Source organism: Python bivittatus, unplaced genomic scaffold (assembly GCF_059951505.1).
Source record: "Python bivittatus isolate LINGU-HERP-01145 unplaced genomic scaffold, Pbiv_v1 ctg000840_np1212, whole genome shotgun sequence".
Taxonomy (NCBI): Eukaryota; Metazoa; Chordata; class Lepidosauria; order Squamata; family Pythonidae; genus Python; species Python bivittatus.
Window position 1 is genome coordinate 37501987 of NW_028277113.1, and position 20646 is coordinate 37522632.

The following is a 20646-nucleotide window of genomic DNA, read 5'->3' on the forward strand; positions in this document are numbered from 1 at the left end:
CCAGACAGATTCGATGATGTTGAGATCAGGGCTCTGTGGGAGCCAAACCATCACTTCCAGGACTCCTTGTTCTTCTTTATGCTGAAGATAGTTCTTAATGACATTGGCTGTATGTTTGGGGTCGTTGTCCTGCTGCAGAATAAATTTGGGGCCAATCACAGGCCTCCCTGATGGTATGGCATGATGGATAAGTATCTGCCTGTATTTCTCAGCATTAAGGACACCATTGATCCTGACCAAATCTCCAACTCCATTTGCAGAAATGCAGCCCCAAACTTGCAAGGAACCTCCACCATGCTGGACCATTGCCTGCAGACATTACTGTACCACTCTCCAGCCCTTGGGCAAACAAACTGCCTCCTGCTACAGCCAAATATTTCAAATTTTGACTCATCAGCTGCTGCCATTTTTCTGCACTCCAGTTCCACGTCAGAGGTATGGCTTTTTGGCTGCAATTCTTCCATAAAGACCACTTCTGGCCAGACTTCTCCAGACAGTAGATGGGTATACCTGGGTCCCACTGGTTTCTGCCAGTTCTGTGCTGATGGCACTGCTGGACATCTTCCAATGTCAAAGGGAAGTAAGCATGACATGTCTTTCATCTGCTGCATTGTTTCCTTGGCCAACCACTGCATCTACAGTCCTCAACGTGGCCCATTTGTGCTTCTTCAAAAGAGCTTGAACAGCACATCTTGAAAGCCCAGTCTGTTTTGAAATTTTTGCCTGGGAGAGACCTTGCTGATGCAGTCTAACTACCTTGTGTCTTACTGCTGTGCTCAGTCTTGCCATGGTGTATAACCTGTGACATTAAACTGTCTTCCACAACCTCACCTTAGTAGCAGATTTGGCTGTTCCTCACCCAGTTTTAAGCCTTCTACACAGCTGTTTCTGTTTCAGTTAATGACTGTGTTTCAACCTACCTATGAAATTGATGATCATTAGCACCTGCTTGGTATAATTGGTTAATCATACACCTGACTCTAATCCTACAAGATCCCTGACTTTGTGCAAGTGTACAAAGTGTGCAAGTGTAAGAATGGATGCTGGTTTGAACCCAAAGGGTAGTCACACCAAATATTGATTTGATTTAGATTTTTCTTCTGTTTGCTCACTTTGCATTTCATAAATTGATAAACATAAACAATTACAATATGTATTTTTGAAAGCATTCTTACTTTACAGCATTTTTTCACACCTGCCCAGACCTTTTGTACAGTACTGTACCTTCTTCATAACCTGCTGTCTCACAATCACAGACAAAATAGGAGAGAAACTTTATATGATTAATGGCATGAAAGAACCAAAAATTATGTAAAGTACACCTCGTTATTTGCTAACATGTCTTTGTTTATTGCATTACATCCCACCTATTCTCTTTAAGATCAAGGCGGTACACATTTTCCCCCTTAACTACCTTGTGAAGTAGGTTAGGCATAGACAATGATCAGTTCTAAATCACCCTAAGTTTTCTAGATCTAAATCCAGCATCCTAATAATTGTTGATAATTAATGGCATTGAAATCCTTGATAAGCTTCCAAAGAAAACATGGTTCAGCAAGATATAATCACTGAGGACATTTGGGGATTTAGGGTAGATTATTAAATTTATACACTTATAAAGATACAATCACAACATGCAGTGGGTAACATGAGTGCTTATGAGCTTTCATTTTTGAAATCAGCCAATCAAGAGATGGCAAGAGATCTAATGCATTTTAATTTTGAAGTATTAATGTATTTTACATTCACTATGTAAATTTGATATATATTTTTTAATTTTTGTGTAAGGTACAATAGGAGGGAAAAAGGTTTTCCTTCAAAACCAGAAACCATCACTTTCCAGTAGTTTTGCTGAAATGTTTTGGCCAGCACAGGTTGGGCAGAAGCAAAACCAAGAATGCTCTGGTTGCTTCAGCTTTTGGCAAAATGAAATCCAGATCAGACAGGGGCATATGTCACCCTCTCTCTCCCTTCCACAGTTCCCAGCACAGCATATGCCACTAGTTTGCCCTCTTCCTAGTGCCTTTCCTCCACCTCCTCATGCTGCTAATGTTCCAGTGCAGCACCCCTCCTCCCTCTCAATGTTCTTAGCACCTTGTCTTCCTTTGCCTTTTCCTTCCTCTCCTCAGCTGCCAATATTCTGGATTTTTCTCCGCTACCCCCAAACAAAATGTGCTCCAAACTAAGCAATCCCATCTTATTCTGCACACAGAAAAACAGCCCTGTTTCATTTCGTGGACAGACCAAGACTTGTAAAGCAGGCATTTTTGGGTTGAGGCACAGCCACCCAAAATCAGGTATACATTTGATACAACCATACTTCTCAGATTAGAAGCTGAATTTTGCTTTGCTAATTTCAAATATTCATTTTATTGATCTATTCTTTGCCAGAACCAATCAAAGCAATTATTCCCAAGTGTACTGAATTGTTAACTGGTGTTACTCAAACAATTGCCTCATAATCCTTCCATTATTGTGAAGATTATGACAATAAATACAATTTCACCTTGAAATCATCCGGTATGAGTAGTTTTGAAGTTCGTAGAAAATTCAAAATATATCTGAACATTTGGCCATCTCTGTCGATGAAGTAGTGCTGCTTCAGGCTATCCAAAACAATTGGCTCTGTGCCATCAAATAGCCTCCCAATTCTGAAAATAAAAGAGAAATCAAGACCAGCATAAATTTGCCATCAGCACACATAGCCATCAGTAGGAAATAAATCCTATCCTTCTAATGGCTTTATTTCATAGTTTTGCATTGTCTAGTCAGCTAGTTACAATGAAAACACAGCAACAAGGATATCACCTCCATTTCTATAGCTTTTTAAGGCTGATCTAGGAATAAACCAATCAAGATAAGTAAGGGTTTTGTTTTGGGGACATATGCATAGGGTTGTACTATAAAATATTCCCTAATACTAGATGAAGGGCCTATCAGTTATAAGGACTCTTACCCATTTCTTTGGTTAAAATGTCTTATAACATAGAGATTATAATAGCCTTCTCTGCATCTAAATAATCCAATAATTTAAAACCTGAAATTATTTTTATTATGATCTTCAAATTTGACCAAAAAATTCCTAATCAAAAGCTCTTGAATAAATTGCCATAACATAACAGGACATGTCTATCTATGTGGTTGCTAGGAGTTGAAAACGACTTGATGGCATATAATCAATCAATCAATCAATCAATCAAATCTCAGTGGAAAGGAATAAGAAGTGGAGTCCCCCAAGTATAGAACTGGTGGCTTTTAACTTATTATAAATTATATTAACTTACGGATGGATGAGTTTGGCCAAGTCACTGATTAATACTAACATTCAGAGTGTTAAAATACAAAAGTTATTGTGGAGGATATTGATATATTGGTGAATGTTCAAGAAAATGATAAATGTAGTTCAATTTAAGTAAATATAAAGTGATGCACACTGGGGCAAAAGAACTTAACTTCACATATAATCTGCTGAGGTCTGACTTAATTGTAATTAACAAATAAAAAGGTATCAGGATCACGGTAAATAGCTCAATAAAGATTTTGGTTTAGTGAGCTGTAGCTGTGAAAAAAGCAACATTCCATGATAACTAGGAAAATGATTAAATATTTTTAAAAATCAGCATTAGGAAAGGGATTTAAAATTAAAATGCCTTTATACAAATCTATGGTATGTCTGCAACTTGAATAATGTGTACAGTTCTGACTGCTAGATTTGAGAAAGAATATAAGAGGTGGAAAAATTGTTGGTTCCAAAAGTCAAGGACAATAAAGGCTTTCTAGGCTCCGTTTTCTATTATGCCTCACTAAACAGCTATAAAAACTAGGTTCCTGCCTCATAAAAGGGACACATTTTTATGCACTGAAGGATTTTACCCTCCCATGCCCATAATCAGCAATGATAGCTGCTTCATAAGAAAATATTCAAAGTTACCTTAAAACAATTTAGCCTAATTCAAATATCACCACCTTTTTATACTTTTGAGTTTCATGGCCTTTTTAGGGGGAACATTTGCTATTTCAAAAGCATGTTATTTATATTCAAAGAAATTGATTGCCATGAATTACTACCTTGTTTACAAAGTCAATCAAAAAAACAAACTGATTATGTTGTTCCCTGCTGTGTTCTCTAGCATCCCAGGATAGGTTACCTCTGTCTTTTTGCTAAGTATGTGGACACATTTGTAAACAAAAACAGTCCCCCATCATTTTTTTCTCTAAAAATGGCTATGGTGCCTATGTGAAATCTACGAGAATTCCTGGAAATAAAGATGATTCACAAGCTGGTGTTTGCTGCTTGTCACCATCACATTTTTTAAAAATAAATTTATTTATTTATTTATTTTTAGTTATGCATTTGAAAAAAGACTGAAATGGGAAATTCAGTAAACATCACAAAAAGTGTTTGTAGGTTCAGTAGCATCCATCTGCATGTTGATACTACCTGAAGTCAGCGTATAACATTTTGGGCAAAAATAAAATGTTTGAATCCATTTGTTTTCCATAAATATCCAACAGGTTTTAGTAGCATAAGGACATACACTATATCTCTGTTGCTGCTGCTTCTACTAATTACCTGCTGCCTCACCTTTAGAACACAATATTTATTATCCAATGTTCTGATGTGTGTGTATGTGTGCTTTTTTCAGACAATTTCTATGGCCATTTTCAGTAGTAATCAACTAAAGTAGGGAGAAGTAGTGGAAAATGTAAAGCGAGTGACTGTATTTTCAAACCATCTGTCTTTACTTTGTGGAATCACTGACCTTCTATTGAACTTCCTGAACATCTATTTTGATTTTCATGCTAAAAAGTGTACAACTAGAAAGTAAGCTAATGCTAAGTAGAGTGGATTTTATTTAAAACACAATTTAAAAGATTCAATTTAATTATTTAAAATACAATTTAAATAATTAGGAAGATTTTACTAAACACCATTTTTAGTAAAAGTGCTTTTTTGGTTTGGTTACTGGTTTTATTTTAGAAAGCAGCTACTGTACACATAATATAAGAACTCTGGTCTGCGACCATAATAAACTCTAGCTATCACATAATGAAATTATTAACTCTAATTTTTTTTTTCAAATTTCCATCAACATTTGATTGACTTCAATGCATATGCATTACTTAGGGCAGCTTTTAGCATTTAAAATTTACTATATTTTAAAGAAAACTTGAAACACACAAAAAATTACAGAAAACATAACCTATTGAATATATAAAAATTATAAAGCGAACAGATAAGAGTCCCTAAAAAGTTTGCCTATAGAAAGTATGTCTTTTAAAAAAGGGGGGGGAGGGAGGGAGGGAGGGAGTCTTGACCTGCTGGCAAAACAGTAGCAGAGAGGGTGCTAACCTAGCTTCCAAGAATACGGTGTTCCCCACATTTGGTGTGGCCATGAAGCAGGCCCTTTCTCTCTCGAGCAGATCTCTCTCACATAAGAACACATCAGTTTTGAGAGAGTGGTCAGACCAGTGTTGGAGAATGTGGTTCTTAAGTACCCTGAACCTAAACCTTTAAAGATTTTAAAGATCATAACCCACACTTTGAACTGAGCCTGAAACAAACTACTAACCAATTCAGCTCTTGCTGGACCAGTATAATATGGCCCTGTTTTTCAACATGAAACAACATTCTCAAAGCTGCATTCTCTGGCATTTTGTGAGGACACCTGAAAAGTAGCCTTACCCAAAGTACCCTGCATTAATTCAGTTTGGATTAACTGAAACGTGTCAGATAGCCAGGTTTGACATTATCAGGAATGGACTTACTTGATCCACAAACTTCACTTGGACAAAGGTGCCATCTGAATCTTCAGGCCCAAAGCTGAACCCAGAAACATGTCCAAATGGTGAAATCCATCCTAGCTGGTTGAAAGCCTACGTCTCAGCTGTTTACTTCCTGACTAAGAATACTTCTACCTTGTCTGAAAAAGTTTCTATTTTCTTTTCCACACCTAGCCTGCCATCAGATACTTAGAACAAAAAAAACTTATCTGGCTGCATATAAAATAGAAATAGAGCTACATGCCATTCATATAAAGTAGAAAGAGCCATTTAGCAAAGTGGAACTCACCACCTCTCCTCCACATAATCTGAATTTCTGAACTTCAAATCCATTATTATGTTCCCTGCATTGTGGGATAGTGCACCCTGCGCTACATGAATAGAGGGTATGTCTTGACTAACTTCTGCATTATATCCTCTCAGAAATGGAGTACCATCCTATCCTCCCTTTTTCAAAGCTATTCATTCCCTGTTTTCACTCTTCTTAGGATCATCTTCCTCTGAACCCATTTGAGTTTGTCTGAACCTTTATAAAAGTGTGGTACCTAGAACTAGACTTAATATTCAAAATACAACCTGACCAACGCAAAAGTAATTACTTCCTGTGATTCAGAAACTAGATAGTTTCTGTAGTTGCATCCTAAAATTGCACTTTTTTGCAGCCATGTTGAACCATTGATTCTTACTCAGTTTTCAGTCAACTAGTATTCCAAGAACTTTTCAACAAGTTAAATCTCATTCTATATCTATGGTTTTGATTTGTTTCCCAGTTGCAGACCTTTGCATTTATCTGTTAAATTTCATTTTGTTATTCTCAGCCAATTGCTCTATTTTTCTGTTCTGGTGTATTAATTATCCCATCTAATTTTGAGCAATCTGCAAATTTGATAAGCATTCCCTCTATCTCCTCACCCAGGGTCATTAATACAAATGTTGAAGAGTACAGGCTTCAGAACTGAACTTTGTGGACTAGTGCTCAACACACCAATTTGATGAGGAACAGTTGATGAGCACTTTCTGAGTATGATTTTCAAGACAGATATGTATTCACTATGTATCCATCCAGGCCACACTTAAATACTATGCTAATTAAGAATTCCATGGGGCTCTTTGTTAAATACATTGTTGAAGTGAAGACATTATCATAGTTGTCAGGCACTGGAGAAAGATTATCTAGAACCCTTTCAGTCGGGTTTCAGATTTGAGCGTAATATTGAGACAACATTGATCACAACTGTGAATGTGTGTGGCAGGTGTGCATCCCTTATCTCTCAGTGGCTTTTGATACCATCAGTCATAGTATCCTTCTGGACTGGCTCAGGGGGTTAGGAGTGGGGTGCACAGACTTGTGGTGGCTCTCCTCCTTCCAGGATCAGTTCGAGTTGGTGTTGGTGAGGGACAGGAGATCTAGCCCTAAGTCTCTGTTTTGCTGGCTCCCACAGGCTCCACTCCTCTTCCCACTCCATGATGGCAATGGGCGAAGTTATCCAACTGCACAAGGTCAGTTGTCATCAGTATGCTAATGATACTCAGCTGTACATATCAGGTCCTGGCTGACCAAATGATGCCATCAACGTTATTTCTTAGTGTCTGGAGGTTGTGAGAGCCTAGATGGGAAAAAATAAGCTTAACCTCAACTCCAGCAAGACCAAGTAGTTTTTTTAGGACGTCCTAGCTCTGAGGATGTTCCATTAATGGTTCTGAGTGGAGTTGCACTGCCCCAGATTGAACTGGTGTGCAACCTGGGAGTCCTCCTACATGCTTGATTCCTGCTCAAACAGGTGGAAGCTGTGACTAGGAGAGCCTTAGCATCTTATGCACCAACTGCACCCATTCCTGGATTGGGAGGCCCTACTCACAGACACTCGTGTTTTGCTCACCTTCTGCTTGGATTATTTCAATGTGTTCTACATAGGACTGCCCTTGAAGACATTCAGAAACTGCAGTTGGTCCACAATGCGACAGGATGAGTAGTTATGGATTCACCTTGATAAGCCCATGTTAACACTACTGCACGAGCTGCACTGGCTCCCAGTAACTTTCCAGGTAGAATTCAAGGTTCTGGTTGTCATCTCTAAAGGTCTTCATGGCAGGACACCGTCTCCAATTATTTCTGCCTATCTCAGATGAACCAATAGGGTGGGGATGCTCTTGTTCTCCTTGATTAAACAATGTATTATAAGACTTAGAAAGTATGCCTTCTCTGTTGCTGCCCTGTGAAACAGATGGCTCCAACCCTGCTGGGTCTTCCCTAAGGTGTTAAAAATGGTTTTTCTCTCCAGCATTGGGCCAGAATGTTAATCAGCCCATTTTTCAGGGGTTGTGGATATGGACATGTGTGTCATCCCTGCAATTATGTATTTTTAAAATGCTTTTATTGTTAATTATAATTATTACTCTCCACCCAGTGTTTTCTGTTGAGCGGGCAGCCATATAAATAAAATTTCATGGAAGTTACCCAATTAAAAGAATGATATAATATTAGTCAACATTCTTGATAAATCCATGCTGATTTCTGGTAAGTACAACATTGTTTTTAAGAGATTGATAAATAGTCCTCTTTATGATCTGGCCTAGAATCCTCTCAGCTATTGACATCAGAGTGACAGGTCTAGTTAGTATGCTAGTTTCTCCTTTTTGAAAACAGACACTTCTTCAGGATTTTTTAAGGTAATTATGTAATGATCCAGAGGTTCCGGACCTATCATTTTTGTGATACTATTACCCCCAAATGGTAATCTCTCCCCAGTGAATAAAACTAATAATTTCATTGAGCAAGAAAGAAATATGCCATCTTTTTCTTTCTTTCTTTCTTTCTTTCTTTCTTTCTTTCTTTCTTTCTTTCTTTCTTTCCTTCCTTCCTTCCTTCCTTCCTTCCTTCCTTCCTTCCTTCCATCCATCCATCCATCCATCCATCCATCCATCTATCTGAAACATTACAAATCAGTTGTAACAGCCTTACAACTTTTAAAATACTGTAATACAATTTCATTGGAATTTAAAAAAGCAGAACCCAATAATATTTAAATTCATATTTTAATGGGAAGAATTGATCTTGTTCAATTTTATATTATACCTGAAATCTCGGTTTCATTTTGAGAATAGCTACTCTCTACACTAAAGTTAGGGGAAAAGTGTGTTTCCTTGCCCTAAATCACCTTCTCTTAAAATGCTGCAGCTTGCAAAGTACTTTCTCCCAGTACAGTCACACTGAGATAACCATTACAGTTCATCTTCTCATTGCTTTCCATCTTGGTGCTTATAATCAGCTCATCCCCAAACTCTTGCAATTTCCTTCTTTTTTCAAACCCTTCTTCCTACCTCTCTTCATAATTCCCCCTACAGAATGAGTGTCAGATCAGATGGTCAGAGCTTTGCCTTTAGATCTCCTTTAGAACTCCTTATGCAAATGTGGTGTGTTAAAAAAAATCAAAAAGAACATGCAGGTTTCATATAATGATCTGGAACCATCATGCTGATTTGTATCCAGCACACTTTTACATCAAACTGGTAAGCCTGCTCAGAAGCATTCTCTAGTGACCTGTCATCCATTGTCTTGCAACTCCCCTGGGGGTCGCAATCCACCTTTTCTAAAATGCAATGCCAGCTAATTCCTTCAGTACCCTAGGAAGCAATTCATCTAGTCTTGGAGATTTATATTCAAACCCAAGAGGTATTCCCTGACCATGTATCTTTCAGTCTCAAGCCTCAATCTGGCCCCTCTGTTCTTCATAGTAGTCAGATGGAACACGTATCCTCTTTTCTGAGATAAAACCAAAATAAGAACTAAATAGTTTTCCTTTTAATTTACTGTAAAGCATTTTGCTATCTTAGGGCTCATCCACACAGCCTGCATACCACAGTGCAACAATACCCCACCTATCTTTTCCAGAGGACATGTCTCATAGACAGGCTGAATACATGTTTTGGAGAAAAATAATTTAAAAATATATTGAACAGAGTGCCTGGATATTACAACACCACCCCAGCATATAGGCTCTATGGTGATGGATGGTGTTTTTCCCTGTGGTTGGTGACATTTTAATTTCAGCAAGGGAAAACCCCTAATCAGTGTTACTCAAAGGAGTTGTACAAACAGCAGAACAGCATGGTCCTGTTCCAGATGCATGTTAAAGACACACTGTTGTGGATATGCAATTTATGCCAACATGATTGGCTCTGGGATGGGAAGAATGCAAGGCAAAATGACTATGTGGAGAAGCCCTTAATTGAGCAGCTGATACTTTAATTCTTTTTTACTTTTTTACTTACCTAAATAAGCTCTTTTTCTAAGTAAATTTAAAGCTCAAATAAACTGATATTGGTGAAGGATGCAAATGTTGTTGTCACACCAACACTATAATATTAGATTCTCTGTGAGTAGTTTTCTCTGTCTTTTCCCTCTTTCCATGTCTTAAAATGCCTTTTATTTTTATTTTCAGATTTTCACTAAGCCTTTTGTGCAGTCACATTGGCTTCTTCGGCAGTCATTCACTGGAATTCTTTGAAATTATACTTTCAGAAACTGCCACTCATATTGAGCTTCTTTTTCCATAAGCATACCATCTGCTACAGAATCTTACTTCCCACTGCTCTAAGTTTATTAACATTCACTTTCTTGAAGTTTAAGATATACATTCAACTACAATCAGCTTTTGTGTGTGTGTGTGCGCGCGCCTTTGAGCCAGTGTTGACTCCTGGCGAATGCTTGGACTAGTCCCTGCATTTTTCTTGGAAGATTTTCAGAAGTGGTTTGCCATTGCCTCCTTCCTAGGGCTGAGAGAGGGACTGGCCCAAGGTCACCCAGTGGGCTTTGTGCCCAAGGCAGGACTAGTACTCATGGTCTCCTTGTTTCCAGCCTGGGGCCTTAACCATACATCAAACTGGCTCTCAATCAGCTTTAGTTTCCCTTAAGATCAAGAACTGTAGCATTACATGATCTCTTTTCCCAAATATACCCACTATTCCTACATCCTAGACTATGTTTTCCTATTTGCCACATCAAGAATGGACCCTAGAAAGGCTGCCGGACCTGATGGCATCTCTGGCCGGGTGCTTAAAGACTGTGCTGATCAGTTGGCTGGGGTTTTCACCAAGATCTTTAATCGGTCTTTATCCCAGTCCACTATTCCATCCTGTCTGAAGGCTTCCATCATTGTTCCACTGCCAAAGAAGTTCCCTATTAACAACCTCAGCAACTACAGACCAGTGGCACTCACGCCTATCATCATGAAGTGCTTTGAAAAATTGGTCTGTAGGCACATCATTCCCTGCCTTCCACATACATTTGATAAACATCAGTTTGCATAGAGAACTAATAGATCCACAGAGGACGCTATAGCCATCACTCTCCACACTGCTCTGACTCATCTGGAACAGCGGGGGACCTATGTGAGGATGCTTTTCGTAGACTTTAGTTCTGCATTCAATACAATCCTTCCACATAGACTGGTGTCTAAACTTATGGATCTTGAGCTTCCATATTCAATCTGTTCTTGGATTTTGGACATCCTATCTGGCCGCTCCCAGAGGGTTAGTTTAGGCAATTATATCTCCTCAGCTCTTACTCTCAACACTGGTTCATCACAGGGCTGCGTGTTGAGTCCCTTACTTTACACTCTTTATACATATGATGGTACCCCCACTCACTTCAGCAATATTATCATTAAATTTGCAGATGATACAACAGTGGTGGGGCTTATCTCCAAAGGAGATGAGTCTGCCTACTGGGATGAGGTGGACCAGCTGCTTTCGTGGTGCGGAGACAATAATTTGGCTCTTAATATCAATAAGACCAAGGAGCTTATAGTGGACTATAGAAGGAATAAATTAGATGTCCAGCCCCTGGTTATTAATGGAGACCGAGTGGAGTGGGTGGCCAGTTTTAAGTTTCTGGGTGTTACTATAAAAGAGGACCTGACCTGGGGCATTCATATTGCAGCCTTGGTTAAGAGGGCCCAGCAGAGATTATACTACCTGAGACTTCTCAGGAAACAACAACTGAATGAAAAACTGCTGGTGACCTATGTATGGTTTGCTAACTGCACAGTGGCAGATAGGAAAGCGCTCCAGAGGGTTACCACCACTGCCCAGAGGATCATTGGTTGCCCTCTCCCCTCTTTGGAAGAACTTTATAGTTCCCGCTGCCTTAAGAAAGCTCAAAACATTCTTAAGGACCCATCCCACCCGGGACATTCTTTTTTTGAACTATTACCATCTGGCAGACAGTACAGGATAATGAAAACAAGGACAAATAGGCTGAAGAATAGCTTCTATCAGAGCTGTAACTATACTGAATTCTATCGTATAGTGCAGTATTAATGCAGCATCAGGGGTTGTGCAATATGGAATGTGAAGGTTGTGTTTTATGTCTTTATGTGTTTTATGTGTGTTATGTGTTTTATGTGTTCTATGGTTTTTATATTTTTAAAGCTGCACTGGGGTGGCATTTAATTTCGTTGTACAAGTAGTACAATGACAATAAAGATTTCTATTCTATTCTATTCTATTCTATTCTATTCTATTCTATTCTATTCTATTCTATTCTATTCTATTCTATTCTATTTATCCTGTTGTGCCTTTCTTCACTCTCTCACCACTCTTCCTCTCTCTCTGAATGGGAAAACTGTCAGTAAGATAAATCAGAAAGGATCATGCTTAGCAGAATTTCTCTTTTACCAGTCAGTGTAATTAAAGTCCATGTCACTTCTACTACTACTTCATGCTTCTTAAAAACATACCATTCGCTATTAGAAAATATTACATCGGTTTAATGGGCAACTGCAGACAATAAACAACAATACTGCTTTTATTTGTTCCTACATATATTTTAGCTCAGGTGATCTCTAGAGTATTGCCAAAATAATTTATTTGACTTTCTGAGCAGGCTTGGAATATTTTAACATGCAATACAAATTCTTTTCTCTTTCTAGTGCTTTTGTTCCAAACTGTGTCTTCATTCTACTACCCTAATCACTTATAATTAACCTTCCTAGTGTCCATTATATCTATTAAATCATATCTGTCTTCATATATTAGCTCATCTTATTTTCCATTCTTTTAACACCAGTGTATGGTCAAGAAAGTTCATGACCTTTATGAGTCTCATGTCACACTTCCCTCCTAGCAATCTGGATACAATTAATCCCCAGAACAAGTCTCTCAAAGCTGTGTTTAGTCATTATTAGAAGGAGGTTAAGGTTTCAACACAAGAATTCCAGTCAGTATTCTACTTTCAAACAAGAAACCAATAGAAGCAATCTATGGTGGCAAAAGACTTAGAAAAGATTTATATACTGTGTAAAATTGAACAAGAATTTTCAAGATGATTTTAGATTAATACTACATATAAAACAATCTTAAGTATTATCGGAATCACATCAATGATCAATAATTAACGAAAGTAGCTTATATAGTAATAATCATCAATCAGAATAAAAAATTGGAAGACATTTCTGTTAAATTTAAAAAATCCATACTTTGACCAAACTGGCAAGTTCTAATATTACAAAGCCTTATGTTAAGAGAAACCCAAATTTTGGATGCAATACAGGTCTATTCAAGGTTATGTGTAAAATTATACTTATATTACAAATTATTCCCAAATTAAATTAAATTCTATATCAAACTTATTTTTCAAATACATTATTTTTGGCAGTGATGTACAAACTTAGTCTGTCATTCTTCTAGAGAAGGAATCACATGCAATGTCTACTAAGAAGCATAAAGTATCCTGGCAGCTGTTATCATAAACAAAAACAACTCCATATACTTTGTAGAGATATATGGTTTAGTGATGTTTAGCCCTGGTCAATTTTCTTATGTATTTTCAGTGCAAGGAGGAAGATGCTTGTCTCTGTTGTAAAGGCAGAGCAGTCTGCATCCATTAATTGTTGTGATAACTGCTGGAGTTCTTACCATGTCACAAGTTATTCTCACGTTAATATTTTTTCTGATTTTTGTAATGAATGATTTAGTATTCCCCATTAAAGCAACATTCTGCTTTCCTTCTACAGACACAACTCTTTATCTAAGGTCCTTAGGGTTTTCATCTCCTACCCTTTACAGAATTCAGTTTAAAGCCCTCAGGATCAAGCATATCATGCTTTGGCCAAACCCATTTTTAGTAGTCCTTAAGAAATGCAACACACCTTGTGCCAGTAATTCATCACTTAGATAATTCATACCATTGTTTCAAAAACTAAATCTCCCACTGACACCATTTGCACAACCAGTTATTCATTTATGTGTTCTTTTTTTCCCCCCTTTCAGAGTATTTTTATTGGCATGAAGGATGATAGTTTCACTAGCCACCAGTTTCTTAAGACTCCTTCCTAAACCTTTGGAGTCTGTGATGGTTTGTCCCCATATATATTAGCAGGAAGGAATAATTGTTAGTAGGCTTGATGAATATTGGAAGTTTTGTCACATCCACAATACCTGCTCTGGCAGAGAGCCTAGTTCATGAGCTGATGAGTTCAGTAGTGCATGTTTATTTTTAATCCTAGTAGTGAATTATCAACTATCTCAACTCTGGGAAAACAGCTGTATCCCTTCTGCCCTTCAGGTATCGACTTCCTATTCCTATTCTGCAAGGTTCATTTTTCTTTCTTGGAAGGTTCACAGCTTATTTCTTCTGTGAAGGTCTTAAAACTATGTGCCAGAACGAACATTATAATAAATAATGTTGATTTGGGTTCATTTTCTATGGCCTGTTGCCATGATAGGCTTTCCTTTCCACAACTTTTCCAAAGATTTCAAATCAATGGAACACAAACTCAAAATTCTATTCCTCAGGCCTGTAAGAAAATGCTTTACTCTCTTTCTTCCACCAACTTTCTCTTTGTCTCCCCTGCACTACTTTATTTATCATATTTATACAGCCGCCCATATCACATAAAAGTAATTACCTATTCCCTATCCAAATCTATTCTGTTCCTCATCAGCAACCATTATTCATGGCAATAAGACAAAGGCTCAACTATGAGTTTACACATAACCATTCTAGCAAATCAAACTTCTAAAAGAGTTGACTCTCTTTATTGACAGGGTTTCTATTCTATCCAAACAACTTCAAGTAACAGGACTGTGAAAAACATACTTTACACATCTGCCATTCTGTGCTTGCGCGCGCGCACACACACATTATAATGTGGAAACATGCAACCTTTTACTGCAGATAACAATGTCCAGTCTGCATTTTCTATCCATGCGTATGCAAAACTGTAGAGAATGAAATTCAGATAGCACCAGCAATCTGTATTAGTGATAGTATTTGTGGATACAAAGATATTTTAATCAGTATTTTCACATATGGAAAACTTTTTTGCCAGTTCAATTACATTGTCCATTTTTTTCCTACTTTCCAGGACCATTCATTCTATGAGTGGCTCTCTCACTATAAAGTCTCTTCATACTTAAATTATGCCTTGATGCTTCTTTCCCTGTTTGTACCTCATCCTTTTTTCCTGAAAGGTCAGTTTCTCACACATGCCTGCATTTGTTTAACATTTGTTTCTGAACTTCCAAGCAGAGGCATGATGAAATTGATAATTTTTGTCAGCTTCACTGTGGCTTAAGGCAGAAACAGCTATACAGTTATAGGACAATGAACTATTCACAAATTTAAAAAGATTGAAGATTAGAAAAGTTGCTTTTGTAGCAAGCACATAAACAAATAAAGTATTTAAAAATGAAATAAATGGATTGGTCCCCTTGACATTTTTCAGAATCCTAGATATTTCAAAACAAGGACACATTTTGCCCCTCAATTATGTTTCATACCAAACATGACTGAAAATATGAGTAATGATAGAGAAAATGTTAAACTCCATTTTGAATTTCACTATATGGTTGTTTCTACTAAACTCTTCTTATAACTATCAATAAAACATGGAAAAATGCTATTAGATCAGCTGCCATAATAGGACCCAGGAATAAGAACTAAGGAGATTATCATGCCTTTTAACCCATGTCTTTTAAAGAAAGGCCTAGGGGCAGAACATTAATTTGAGCACCTTCTTCCACTTTTGTAACATCCTTTATCAATGTAATGGTTTTCTCTATGATTGATTGATTGATTGATTGTCCACTGAGGTCAGTTTCAGAAACTTGAAACACATCTTGGAATCATATTTTAACAGATCAGTTTTGCTACGTTGAATGAAAAATACTCCAGAGTTTACTGTTAAATAATCTGCAAATCCCCATTAGGTCTAACACTCAGACTATAAATAATGCAGATTAGGCAAACATATTTCAGTTTTGTATTTAAACATATTTTTCTGCATTGTCCAGAAGTATAAACAACAATTGGTTCTCTCATTTATAAGAAGTCTAGTGGCAGTTATCACAATCACAATGTGGTGAAGGGAACCACATCAGCAAAGCACAATTGTCTGCAGACTCAGTGCCTGCTGTGCATAAAGGCTGCTCTGATGAAAAAGCAGGTGAGGGGTTAGAGATGAAGATTGAGGGAGATGGCAAATGTGAGAGGAGAACAAAGCGAAACCTATAGGGAAACCACATGTTGGATTACTATTATCAGGCTTATACAAACCGCCTTCCGCCATTCTTGTATGCTGCCTGGCCTGATTACCCAAGTAGAGAAGAGAGTTGATTCCTCAAGCTGAAAAGTTTTCCTCAGGAGGGAGGAAAGAGAATCAGAGACTCTGCAAGTAAGGAGCTGCTTATATGCCCACACCTGAGGCTGGAAAATTTATAATAACTGTTGCTGAGAGCACAAGGGAGCAACTTCAAACTGCTGCTATAAAAAAAGCTTACCTCTTTGAATAGGCATTTTATTTTGAATGTTCTTTTGAGTTCATAGTTTGGACTGCTGAGGCTCCAAAGAATCTGTTTTTGTTTTCAAACCCTGTCCCTGAATACTCAAGGGACTAGGAGAATAAACTTCAGCAAATTCTCTTCACTTCTGGAGAGTCCAGTGTTTGCTTTCTGTTACTTGCTAGCCAGCTTTCTACTGCTCTGTTTACAAAGATCTTTGCCATGCACAAATAGATGCAGGCAGACTCTCATTCACAAAAGTGTCAGGCCTCCAGCTCCCTCCACTATAAAAGCACAGAAAAACTGGAAGAGGGTTTTGCCACTAAAAATTGTCCATAAAAGGTGCCTCATTTGAAAATAAAAGTTATGTGCTGAAATTCTTGTGTTATCACCTTAACCTTCCTTCTAATTAATGTTACTAACAAGTTCTGAATGTTTTGTTCTTTGGATGGATTTTTCCTATCCATATTGCTAGGAGGAAAGTCTGACAGATTTTTAAGGTTGCCCATTTTCTACAGACTTAATTAAATCTTTTGATATATTAATAATTTCATATTTGTTCTTAATTGTTGCTTGGAAAATAACAAATGACCCGTGAAACAGGACTTAAGAATGCTGATGTCTGTGTTCCATTTTATGAAGCAAATGGATATGAAAACAGAATGCTCAAGATATTAACTCATGAAAAATCAGTAAAACTAAAAAAAGCAAATATCATGTAGTGGCTATATCTCTGGACTAAGACTGGGGATACGCAGATCTACTAAACCATGAAATCTTAAGCCAATCAATCACTCAGCCTAACATTCTATTGAATTCTTGTGAAGATATAATAAGCAATTTTGTAAATTTCCTTGAACTTTGGAGGAAAGATGGCATGTAAGTGTAATAAATGAATTAAATAAATAGCAAAGGAAAAAGAAAGATTAACACTAATACGATCATATAAAAATTAAAATAAATAATTTTTAAAACATGGTCCTTGGAATATCTAGGCATTCCCAATAAAAGGTAAGCAATTTAGGGACAGAAAGTATAGCTGAAATTACACATTCCTTCACTTCCTTTTCCGAAGGCATCTGCTCTCTAGCCTTCTTTAACAGAAGCCTATTCTTGAAAGACATACAGTTGAAGTTTTCCTTCATATGATTTAACATTTTTGTACATGTTTTACTCGAGAACACTTTAGAAGGTTGCAACATAAAACCATTTGTTTCTTTCTGTTTTAAAATATGATAAATGTTATCAAAGGTAAGGGCAAGAAATGAAAGCAATCCCAACATTTTATTTTTACACATACTCTGGCTAATACTAGTTTATCCCAATGTTTGTGATTCTCTCCTTACAAATCTAGGAGTGAGGTGGGCAGTTATCCAATTTTCACCTTGTTTCTTTCTTCGGTAATATATCATTAAGATAGTGATACTTCTGATGAATTATCTCACACAAGGGCCTGAAGATAATGGATTCAACAGAAATACTTAAAGGATCATTTGTCAATTTAGTATTGACTATTTGGGCTGCTCTAAGACAGGAAGAGAATTCATTTTTTTAATATAAGCTGTGAAGCCCTGAAGCATCATCTTAAACTATTTAAAAAGAAATCAATTTTCAGATGGGTAAAAGAAGCCTAGAAAAGTCTTAATGAATCTGAGTAGAGTATTCTGGATCTCATTCAGCTGAATCTAACAATAAAGCCAGGCAAGTTTAGAATCTACTTCTCAAAAGAGACTTTATGGGCTGGAAATGTTTGTTGCTACTGTTTAGAATTTGTGGTTATGGCTCCTTGACTGAAGCCATAAATTACTGTCTTAGTACCCAAAACATAATGTCTACTTGCACAAGAGTGTAAATTAATTACTACCTCTAACAAGAATAAAAGGAAAAGCAGTTGTGCAAACTAGATCTTTATATTTATGTATGAGGAAGGAAAACACTGTATCTTGTGACCATGTAAATATTGCCCCACTGCTGTAACTATTATTTTCAGATAACTCCACAAAGCAGCCATGACACTGTACATTTTTTTCCAAATAATATTACAGCCTTTGCTTTTAAATTATACCAGATGTGTGCTATGTGGCTATGGAAAGGGAGCTTTCTTCTGTTCCCAAGATGGAACACTGACAGGAAAATCTGCCCAATATAAATGTCTTTGGGAAAACTGTAGCAGAAGGAACACAAACAACTTAACTGCAAGCATAGCTCAACTAGTATGGTGGATATCAAATGAAATTGAGGGCATTTTGCATCTGGGCTCCTAAAATATGTCTAAAAGAAGCAATGATCAGGCCACTTCTGAAGAAACCAAATCTGGACCCATAACATTGGTTATGCTGATTTGTTATTGATGAGGTTTTTTTTTTTTACCCTGGCTGTTTTTTAAGTGTGTTGTCCTTCTGTTTTTCGTGTGTGTGTGTGTGTTTAATATTGTTAGCTGCTTTGAATCATGAATTTGAGATGGGTGGCCATATAAATTGAATGAATGAATGATCGATCTAAATAAATAAAGACAGAGACAGGCCTACGGCCAATATTCCCTTCCTTGGCAAGGTGCATGAGCAGGTAGTGGCCAATCAAATCCACCCTCTCTTGATAAAACTGATTTTTTAGATCTATCTCAATCCAATTTCAGGTTAAGCTATGGAACAGAAACTGCCTTAGTCACGTTGTGGGATGACCTGTGCTGGGAAAAGGACAAGGGGAGTATGACCATGTTTGTCCACCTAGATCTCTTAGTGGCTTTCAATACGATCAATCACAATATCCTCCTGGATAGGCTGTCAGTGGGGGCACTGTATAACAGAGGTTCCACTTCTATTTAGAAGGCTGTTTCCAGAAAATAGTGTTGGAGTTTAGTCTTCTGCCTTATTTATTCTCCATTCTTTTAAACATCTATATGAAACTGCTGTGAGAGGTCATCCAGCAATGTGAACTGAGATGCCATCAATATGCGGATGATACCCAGCTCTACCTCTCCCTTTCATCTAACATAGGTGAGGCAGTTGGTGTTCTGAACCAGTGCCTGGACAAGGTAATGGACTGGATGAGGGCCAATAAACTGAGACTCAATCCAGGCAAGATGAAGTTACTGTTTATGGGTGATGCATCTGTCCAGTTGACTGATGCCTTGTCTGTCCTGGATGGGTGCACACTCGTCCTAAAGAAGCAGGTTTGCAGTTTGATAATGCTCCTAAATCCATCATTTGTCACTGAGATCCAGGTGGCCACAGTGGCATGGAATACCTTTTACCAGCTTTGGCTAATTTACCATCTACAGCCTTCCTAGGACAGAGACAGCCTCACAACAGTTATTCACACCCTGGTAACTTTCTGGTTGGATTATTGCAATGTGTTATACAGTATGTGGCTCTGCCTTCAAAATGGCCCAGAAACTTCCATTAGTTCAAAAAAGAGCAGCTTATGAACATATGCTAGTTCTCCACCATTTACACTGGCTGCTCAAGCCACTCAAACTTACTATTAATAAACTACAGCCCTTACTGGACAGTGACACTGCACTTTCTCAGGAACTGGGTGGCAGGTTCATACTTGCATAAGGCAACCACCCAACTTGAAGCAAATTCTCACAAGCAAAAAGAAACCACAGGAAAATTATGCTAACATGGGAACCATATCCTGCCACAAACTCAGATATCTACTCTGTCCCCACATCTACCCCAACAACACAATCACAGGCCTCAACAATACACACACAAGATTAGAGGCATCTTTACATATTTTTCCTCTGATGTGATACACACAATCATCTGCAAGCAATGCCCCTCTGGATTCTACATAATGGGACAAACTTTGCATAGTAGTAGTAGTAGTCGTAGTAGTAATAGACACAGGTTTGACATCAGGACTCAAAACTGGGACAAAATAACAGCAGAGCATTTCAATCTTCCAGGATACTCTTGCAGATCTCAAAATGACAATTTTGAAAAAATGAGACTTAACAGCACCATTGAGCAAAACATTGCTGAACTTACACACATCAGAAGGGTTCAGTCTATTTCAAAAGGTCTCAAGAAACACAGTGTTTTTTTAAAATATTACAATAGTACTTATAATTTG

The 20646-nt window shown here is 37.6% G+C and overlaps 1 protein-coding gene across 5 annotated transcripts in view; it reads right to left on the reverse strand.

Moving 5' to 3' along the window:
• Positions 1-20646, reverse strand: part of KCTD1 (potassium channel tetramerization domain containing 1) — a 73111-nt gene that overhangs the window by 13504 nt on the left and 38961 nt on the right. For all 5 annotated transcript variants that reach the window (XM_007422483.3, XM_025177715.2, XM_025177713.2 and 2 more), the window contains one exon: positions 2507-2651. In XM_007422483.3, coding sequence (XP_007422545.1) covers positions 2507-2651 — 145 coding nt within the window. The remainder of the gene's footprint in view (positions 1-2506; positions 2652-20646) is intronic.